This window comes from Bombus vosnesenskii, unplaced genomic scaffold (genome assembly GCF_011952255.1).
Source record: "Bombus vosnesenskii isolate JDL3184/JDL3185 unplaced genomic scaffold, Bvos_JDL3184-5_v1.1 scf7180000013265, whole genome shotgun sequence".
NCBI classification, from domain to species: Eukaryota; Metazoa; Arthropoda; class Insecta; order Hymenoptera; family Apidae; genus Bombus; species Bombus vosnesenskii.
This window is the reverse complement of record NW_022882925.1, coordinates 3,380,851-3,390,742: the sequence shown is the minus strand read 5'-3', so window position 1 is coordinate 3,390,742 and position 9,892 is coordinate 3,380,851. Positions and strand designations below refer to the sequence as shown.

The window sequence follows — 9,892 nt, the reverse complement described above, 5'->3', positions numbered from 1 at the left end:
ATTCTGCTTTGAAAATGATTTTATTACACGTTCAAGGAGTTATTTCCTTAACGCAGCTATGTTCAAAAAGTTATCATAAGAATAGATACATTTTTGGAAACGATTGGACAACTCTTTGCACATCTAATAAAATAATTCAAAGCAGAAGCTGTCTTTGTGTAAGGTATTTTCCGCTATAATTCTTTAAATATGCAAGATAAAAAGTTGGTATATCACCAGATATATAAAGAATATTCGAAAAGAAAGAAAAACAAAATTGGGCTTCATATCCTCTACGCATCCTCCTACAAAAAAATAAAATAATCAAATTATATCCCGCTCCAAACATCTAACTTTTATATGAAACACTTTTTGTTAAAATCATTACTTACAAAAATGAAAATATAAAAGATAAGCAAATGCACATTTTATGTTTTAGTAATATGAAATTACATTTTTGTTTGAAACCAATTAAACAAATCGCTAAGTATTATCGTACTGTAATCTAAGTAAGTTAGATATCTGAATTATTGTAAAAGTATAAAATGCTTTCCAATGTTTCTTTTACTTCTGGGAATGACTATCTTTGGCGGAAATTGTTTTTCAATTAAATCTGCTTGTTTCCTATTTTTTTGATATTTATCCCGATATATATCCTGATATCTATCCTAATATCTATCCGGAAATTTAGTATATATATATATATGGAATACGCACAGGTACGTATTAGGCGTTTACTACACAAACATCCTACCTGCACCATTTTGCAAGTCGCACGCGCGACTGCTTTTTTTCTCCGAGGACACTGTGGTCAAGTGAAAGCTATCTACCAGAACAATAATTCGGTATAAACCGAATTTATTTGTTCTCAATAATGAAGGTGTGCGTGTTCCTGTCTCTACTTGCAATATTGCTCCTCAGTAGCAATGGTATCCTAGGTGAGTACCTATTAAATTAAAATAATTTCTTTAGCATTAATACGACAACGCATAACATAAATTTCAAAGAGTACATATTTATATCCAAAGAAGGATAGTGGGAAAATGACAAATTTATATTCCTTCAGATATCTAAAATTCTAATAAGGCATCGCTCTATAGGTCCTATGATATTACAAAAGTATAATCGGTGAAGTTGCCGGATAGTTACTCCTAGACCTAGAACTAGAAATATGTTGTCAAGGTCAACATTCTTAACATCTTTTTCCTATACATATATAGTGTGGTCGGTTTTAGTTTGCGGATTATACACAAAAGTATGCTTGATATCATATATGTACTTTGTTTCTATATTTTATACAAAATTATAAATGAGATATTGTGACCATTGCCTGCTTATGCGTGTGTGTGTCCAAATTATGGTGTATGTGATGTAGTTACACTATTATCGGTGTTACCCAAATTTTTATTATTATTTCATTAATTTTTTCATTGTTCGTACACCACTATAAAAATATTTAAAAGAATTCTATTAAAATTTATGAGGAGGTAATACATCGACAGATTCATTGTATCATGTCAAACATACTTTTATGTATAACTTGAAAACTAGAACCGGCCACCCGCTATATACACCGTATATATACTGGAAAAAGTTGTGCAGGATGATGGGAAAATTGTAAGAAACCATAGATAAAATTGACGGGATGTAAAATCCAACATATATAACGATTTTCCTTTACAAAATAGCGCTTCAGTTTTTATATTTCATACATTCATCTCGAAGTTATGCATTATTATTTCAAGTCAGAAAATTGCAATTCGCCTTTCGGGGCATTAAATGTCGACTACCATTCATTCTACGATATCAAAGATAGATAGCTAAGGTATCGCGGTATTTCATATAACATTTTCTCAATAAAAAAAAGCCAACGCCATAATTTATATCTTAAAACTATTATTCTGCATTTGCTTGATAAAATAAAATAAGATAGCAGTTTGTCAGCGAAGCTACTATTTTTATCAAATTTTCTATCTACAGAGATGTATGTATAGATATAAAAATTATATATCTATTTTCATTCGATTAGATTAGATTTTATTCGATTATATACATATATAGATTTATATGGATATGTATAAAATCTTTATGTATAAAGAATGTCTATATATAATCTCTATAAATGGATCTTATATAAAATCTTTAACAGAGATTATACTAATATAGAGATTAAAGATTTTATATATGATCCGGATGTAGATTACCTTCCTATTATATGATGATACACTATGCAACAAGAAGGGAAATTGAGAATAAGTTTGACATTTTGTTTGATAGCTTATACAATGGAAACCTGACATTTCGATGAAACCTTTGTTTCACTTCATTGCTCAAAGACATATAAATAACCAAAGATAGTACCATATAATTAATGACTTATTAGAAAGTTACCTCGATGATTTAATGTTTCTCATATATATTTACATTAGATAAATAATAATCGTATTCTATCAATGAAAAGTAAATAACAAGTTCCGAACATCGTTCGAAAGATAATCTATTATACATATATACATAGGAATAAATGTTTTGCGAAAAAAAGTTGAAATAAACTTTATATTAAAGCTATGTTTCTTTTTCTATCAAGCTCAATCAGGACCTAAGCATAATAAGGTAGTAACTTGTTATGTCGCTTCCTGGGCCATTTACAGACGTAGTAATGGAAAGTTTGATATTCCTGATATTGAACCACAACTTTGCACACACCTTATATATACATTCGCCGGGCTGGACAGCACGACATGGGCCATTAAGAGCCTCGATCCTTACTTAGATGTTACCAAAGGTAAATACATATTGCAAATTACTCGACACGATTAAAGGTTTACCTACATATATAAATGACATTTTCGTTCTATGTAATATTCCAGAGCATTACAAAAAAATGACCGCACTTCGTGAACAGTATCCACATTTAAACATTCTACTATCAATTGGAGGATATAACGAGGGTAGTACAAAATACTCTGATCTTGTTTCATTGCCTGTACGAAGATCTGCGTTCGTTAAGAGTGTAGTAGACTTCCTTAAGTAAGGAATCAAACATTAAGACAGTTTAATATTTATACATTGCAGATTTGTACGATAATCTTTAATTTACAGGGCATACAATTTTACTGGTTTGGACATAAGTTGGGAGTATCCTGGATCACGCGGTGGTAGTGTACTAGACAAATTAAATTTTGTCAGGCTTCTGAAGGTAAATAACGTAGCGCAAAGTAATTTTATCGAAACTATAGTTTTGCCTGAGCCAGAAATTAATCGTGTTCTTTGTTCTAATAGGAATTGAAAGAAGCATTCCAAGAGTCGAACTATCTATTAACAGCAGCTTTAGGTGTTGGTCCAAACGTCATCGATGCTGGATACGATATTCCCGAACTTTCCAAATATCTCGACTATATGCATGTAATGGCCTACGATTATCATGGATCATGGGATAGAAAAGTGCTGCCGAATTCACCATTAAGAGCTGGAGATAATCTGGATGTGGTAATGCATTTGGATAGACTACAATGAGTATCGAGTACCGTTGATGAAATACATATAGAATGAAATTTTTGTTTAGGTGGATACACTCAATTATTACTTAAGTAGAGGTGCAGCAGCAGATAAACTAGTATTAGGCTTGCCTTCGTATGGCAGAACTTTTGTATTGATGAACACATTAAATTCTCCTGAAGAAAGTCCAATGAATCGAACGATCGTCGGAAACGGGTTTCAGGGGCCTTACACTCTCCAAGATGGTTTTATGGGATACAATGAAGTAAGTTTTACTTTTGTTAAACTAATTGGATACATTATCTATTTCTTTTTTATAAAATAATTGGAACATGTATAATTCCAGATTTGTGAAGAATTAGTGGATTATGGAAGTTCTTGGGTACGTGGCTGGGATAATAGTAGCGCTACACCTTACATCGTTGACGAGGAATTCGTTATAGTATATGATAACCCCAAGAGTTTAAAAGAAAAGGTTGATTAATATCCATTACAAATGATGATAATAAATGATAGTACTACATGCGTTACCTCTATAATGTTTTTCCAAAATTTTTAGATCGAATATGCGATGAACTTAAATTTGGCTGGTGTAATGGTTTGGAGCATCGATACCGATGACTTCAGTGGAAAATGCGCATCTTTGCAAGACTCTCTAGATCCAACAAGTGGCAGATATCCTTTACTAAGATCGATTAACGTGGTTCTATCTGAAAAAAATTAGGTAATTAGTGATAAAGATAATAGTAAAGAAGACAATAACTCATTTTCCATCACATAATCTCCTCATAGTCTTATTTTAATAATATTCATATCTTTTGCATATTATATCTGAAACGGTTTGGTAATGACGAGTTAGTAATGAAGAGACAGTATTAAAAATTTTATAAAGATAAGATTGATGGACTGATTTTTCTCTCTTTATTCATTCGAAAATGTTCTTCTAAAGCTGTCATTATCCGTAATGGAAATATTGATTAATGGCGGATTTGACGTGACAATAAATGGGACTTTGCGTCTACGGTGACCAAAACTACAATCGCGATCGCAACCAACAAGCTTGTTTTATAATTATATATTAGTAATTGTATATCAAATAATACGATTGCCCAGGTTTCATCATGTAAAGGTACTGCAAATGGAGGAGAATGGAAGGATCCACGACACCATCTATCTTACTCTTATGAACAAGCATTTAAACTGTACTTGAAACATTAATAAATAAACAAATCGTCCTCTTAATATGCGTTTGGAAAATATTCAACTTTTAGATCGTTATACAAAACACACAATAAAAGAAGATTTAAGGAAAATCGACGCGGGAAACTAATCTTAAAATAAAATTTTAAACTAATCATATGGATCTATGCGAGACATACTGTTTCATACAGTGTCAAGAGAATTGTAGAATAGCTAACAGTTAAAGAATGTAATATAGAAAATAAATATGAAATGTACAAGTACATGATATTTACAAAGAATGTAAATATCCAATGAAATACTAAGATCTTGATTAAATGCTACTAACTATTAATTATAAATAAGACTCAAATGCATCCTTCCTAGCTATTCTACTACATTTTATTACATATTAATTTTACTATGAAATTATGCATAATATACAGGCGATGATATCTTACAATTGTAATATGAATATGTCTAATAATATAATTGTTTATCGTAACACTTCTGCACTTAACTACTATCTTTTACACATCAAAAAGACAATGATAACTTTTAAAATCTTTCTGCATAATATTTTACTCAAAATACGATACCGCGCGCTTGTTACGTATCCAGGCTCAGGAACGTGTTATATTCTATCAGTATCCGGGTATCATTCGAATTTTCTTGAAATTTATTTCGATATCCACCTATTCACATAAAAATACCATAAAACACTGCAAATTGTATATTAACATATTGCAGACCAGTCGTTTTGCTACTAAATATACCCAAAGTATAGTTGAATCGATTCTGTCTAATTGACAACGACGAAAATACTAGAATTTTCGTGATCGACTTCCACCATTAGAATAAACACGAGGATTCGTGGTCCGCAATATGTTAATAACTTTGAATTTAGAACAATTCAGATTAGAAGATTCTTACCATTTTGAAGCACTGACATGTCGATATACGTTAAATTTTCATATTTTTCACGAATTCTCTGCAGTTGCTATTCATGCTGCCACCTTTCAACATGACAGCGCGCGAAATGATGTGATTTAAAATTTTAATTCCTATTTCTGCCACCAGGGCGCAAATAACTCAGGTACGTATTATGTTTTATAAATACCCCGATACTGCATTTTCTCGACACTTATTTCTATACAAAATTTTATAATTCATCAAAAAGTTCATTAAATAAATAATATATCATTAATAAGATAATTAATTGAGATAATAATATTAATTTCACTTAACTTACATTATCATCGAGAGATTTCAGTGCAGGATTGATTTTAAATTCAATAATATTACTGTTACGCACAAATGTCCTGCACGTTTTATTAGATGCAAAATTTTAGATTCCTAGTCAGAATTTTTTCTTATGCTCATCCCATGTTCAGGATATCTTTGTTTTTATCTCTTCTAATTATTTATCACGTTAATATCTTTGTATGTTTATAAGCCTAAGAAGCCTTCCTACCACCAATAAGCTTATAGTCCAAAATAATCCATGCAAAAATTCCATTGTAGATTTTCCACCTTCCTTCCAAAGGAATATTTGAGGATTATAGTAATTGTACTTTGTTAGCAAAATTCACATCGCTCATCTAGAATTAATTTAGCAAGTTGGGAAGCGTCCTTAAATATCTGAACTAGAAGCGGTGTTATGTACAGCGAAGGCTGAGTCACTTTTAACTCGTACATATATTTCAGATTTATTATTCTGTAAGTTACATTTATGTATTATTATTCTATCAAAGTGACCGATTTTATCTTTTAAGTAATGTTAATTTTAAATATGGGGGACGAAAGTCTTTCCATTGAATTTTTACTTCATCGCTATAAAATATAGTAATAAATATAATATAAATAATACATAAAGTATAGTGAGAGACAAGAATGCTAACTTTTATTCATTTTCTGTTCTTGAACTTCTTGAGAAAAATGCGCCTTACACGCTGCATCACGTCTTTCATCGATGCCTTTATTTTGTTAGTGATCTGTTAGATGTATTGTTACTTTCTATTAATATATTCCCGATCGAAAAGAACGCATCGTCCTCATTTTTCAAAAAATATTTTGCTCCTTTCTCTTCTAAAAAAGAGACAAACGATCGGAAAAGATGTTAGAATTATGATTCGTACAAAACAAAAGAACAAAACGAAATAGACGAAGAAGAAATATTATACTTTGAAAATTAAAATGTAAATTTGACTTACAGGTACGAAGGATCTCTCTAATCTTAGACAACCCTAGATCGCTCTCTTTCTTGTCAGCCAGTAATTTGCAATCGGGAGCCTCGATTATTTCCAGGAATGTCCCTGATTAAAGAGTGGAAAATGCCATGAAAACATGACATTTCAATTTGTACTAATCCATCCATTCAGATGATCAAATATGTTACAAATTCTCTACTTTTACAATTTTTGTATTTTTACCAGGATCTTCGTGGACTTTCGACGAACAGGCTATGAAAATAAAATTAATTACACTAGTAATTTGAACAATTACTTTCATTTACATGTTTAAGCTATGACGGAGCACAGATAATTTTAGAGCGTGCGAGTTTTCCTGCAAATAAAGGAAAATATAAACATAGTCTGAAGCAATGGGCAAGCAAGTAGACTGATATGAAAATTAGCGAGACAGAGAAATAAAAACTGTGGAATTTTCAAAACATATAATGAAACAATAATATGACGTATAATGTGATTATTTGACGTCTTGGAAACAGCGTTAACTCGAGTGATAAAATATTTTCTACACTTTTACCACGATTCTTGCGAACGTGTACTAAAGAGGTTGTAAAAATAAAATTATAATAATTACGGCTTTAATTTAAAAGCGAAATCAAACTGATCAAATTCAATAAGTCGCAACTTAAATATTTTACCCAATTTTAAATATGATCTCAATTCATACTGTTCGCAAATATCTTGGATAATTTTAAATTCAAATTTCGGTCATTAGCAGCTGTGTACGTATTTTATGATATTTTTTAAGATATCCAAATATTATATAAATAAATAATTAATAATATAATGTAAATAAATAATTATATAAATAAATAAATCCAGATTTTTGTCTTTGGAACGAACACATTTTATATTTGTTCCAACTATTTCTTATTCAATAATAAAACAAAATTGGAAGTTTCATCGTAATAAATATGATAGTAAACATTAACAACCAGGCAATTTATTTCTATGTTCAGATCGATATGCATCCAGTTGTCGAATACAATACTAAGAACATAATCCATAATTTTTCCTGTCTTTTTCCTTTCCAATTGTCCAATGACAATTAATTTATTGCCTACAGCTAAAAGTAGTTTTGTTCAAGCTGTCTCAACACGAGTATGCGTCTTTCAAACATATTCTAATGTGAGACTGCAATTTCGTAATATTCACAAGTGTAGACAAAATTATTTCCTTCGCCATGACGTAAATATTAGTTGTTGTAATTACCATGTATAAATTCTTCTGCTATTTCGAGATACTCGTTTACAAGCATCAGAAATAACATACATTCGATTCATTCTTATTTATTTAAACTTCGAGCTAACACTCGTTTTTGAACGTTTTCTATTTATTTATTTATATAAACTTTATACCAACATTAGCCCACGAATATATTTTATTTATTCACTTATTTATTTAAGCTTCGTACTGTTTCATGAACATTTTTAAACACCTTTTTCGATAAAACAAATTATCGTTCAATCGTTGTTTCAATTTTTAAGAATAATATAATCGATCAACATTATATATATTAAAATTGTTTGTTGCGTTACGTTTTGACTTTGGTACTATAGAAATAAATCTAAAAGTTAAAAAGTTTCGTGCTATGTTTTCCCATAAAACATTAATAATTTCTGCTTTACTTTCGTGAATTCATCGTTATACTCGCCGCGTTAACATGCAAAACACAACGTCGTTCAAGACCACGCAACGTCCTTGTAATTACAGGCATGCATACGATGTGTCGCGCTCGATGATAAGAATTTCAACCATTCTCTCGGGACAAGAAACTCGCCGGTAAAAAAGACTCCAGTGAAAAACCAGAAGAAAAGGTTCGTGCAAAAGTGTAGCGGAACGTATCTGTTGTCGATTGACAATGTCCACTGACACATTCCGCGATAATGCGCGGAAGGAATTCCGTGCTGGAACAATCGGATGTTCACGATGGCTCGACGATAGTTTCTTGTAACAATTTTATGTTTATTTCCGATTGACGTAACGATGTTTCTTACCGAAGGATAAGCTACCGTCGTATTACGCTGCAATAATTGGAGTGCCGTAATCACCATCGTTTGCGACGAATCGTGGTTCTTGTATATCTTTTTTTTGTATTTTATTATCGCGTGAGACCAGGTGTAAATTAGAAATGCTATTTCGTTGCGATCCTATACGTTAAAAATACAACAAAAATATAATATATTATAAATCTTAATATATAAGTAAGTAAGTAAATTATAAATCTATACAAATAAAGTATAAAATTATAGGCAACACAAACAAGTGTAGAACTTAGTAACTGTTAGAAATATAATATTCGATGGAGACTAGCGATGCTGCATCGTTGCAATTTTACATCTTACAGCTACTTACAACAAAATACTATTGATGGCCCGTATGAAAGGATCTCCATATGATACTTACATAATATCTCTTGATAAAATCAAATAAATCTGCGAATATGTTAAATGACCAGATGTAAATGATCGCATTTGAATATAAGTATGAATTATATAAAATACAGGATGTGCGCAAAAAGGGCTATAGTTCAAAAAATAAAGAGAAGAGCAGATGGTTATCCGAATGGAGAACAACCAACGGGAAGCTCAAAAGAATGCTGAAAATCCGGATATAGGGCGATGGAAAAAACGCCCAACATTTGTTAGGTAAATTAGCGACAATCTGCGTTTGCCAAACCCAGTGACCATTTAGAGAAGGATCGACGCATGCGTTCGAATTCTGACGGACGTATCAGCAGTTCCAGACCACAATGGTGGGAGAATCAGGCACGTGTGAAACAGCTGGAGATTCAATCAGTGTATAGAACAGGTACAAGACGACACATCAATCGGTAGGTTCCTTCTGTCCAAGAAACGTTCCATCCATCGACATCCATTTTCTTTTTTTTTTTTCGCATTTTATGGCGAACCACTTATGCGTTGTCAGTGACAGAGAAAAGTGAAACTGAAATGAAAGAACATGGTGAACAGCGCAGTAAAATACTA

The 9,892-nt window shown here is 31.4% G+C and overlaps 1 protein-coding gene and 1 long non-coding RNA gene across 4 annotated transcripts; one reads left to right on the top strand and one right to left on the bottom strand.

Moving 5' to 3' along the window:
- The first annotated feature begins 740 nt into the window (after positions 1–740).
- On the top strand, positions 741–4,790 carry LOC117243229 (probable chitinase 2). Its single transcript, XM_033510515.1, has 9 exons — positions 741–917; positions 2,567–2,764; positions 2,850–3,009; positions 3,082–3,178; positions 3,262–3,468; positions 3,545–3,742; positions 3,824–3,952; positions 4,037–4,201; positions 4,591–4,790. The coding sequence occupies exons 1-8, from the start codon at positions 854–856 to the stop codon at positions 4,199–4,201; spliced, it is 1,218 nt and encodes a 405-aa protein (XP_033366406.1). The 5' UTR covers positions 741–853; the 3' UTR covers positions 4,591–4,790.
- An 803-nt stretch (positions 4,791–5,593) lies between these two features.
- Positions 5,594–9,781, bottom strand: LOC117243389. 3 transcript variants are annotated; one of them, XR_004495448.1, is made up of 4 exons: positions 6,870–9,781; positions 6,558–6,744; positions 5,909–6,489; positions 5,594–5,806 (listed from the first exon to the last, which is right to left on the bottom strand). It is a non-coding gene; the product is annotated as an uncharacterized LOC117243389 (long non-coding RNA). The 3 variants fall into 3 exon arrangements; XR_004495449.1 differs by having other exon boundaries at positions 5,909–6,744; positions 6,870–7,221; positions 8,118–9,781; XR_004495447.1 differs by having other exon boundaries at positions 5,909–6,744.
- Between the last annotated feature and the right edge of the window lie 111 nt (positions 9,782–9,892).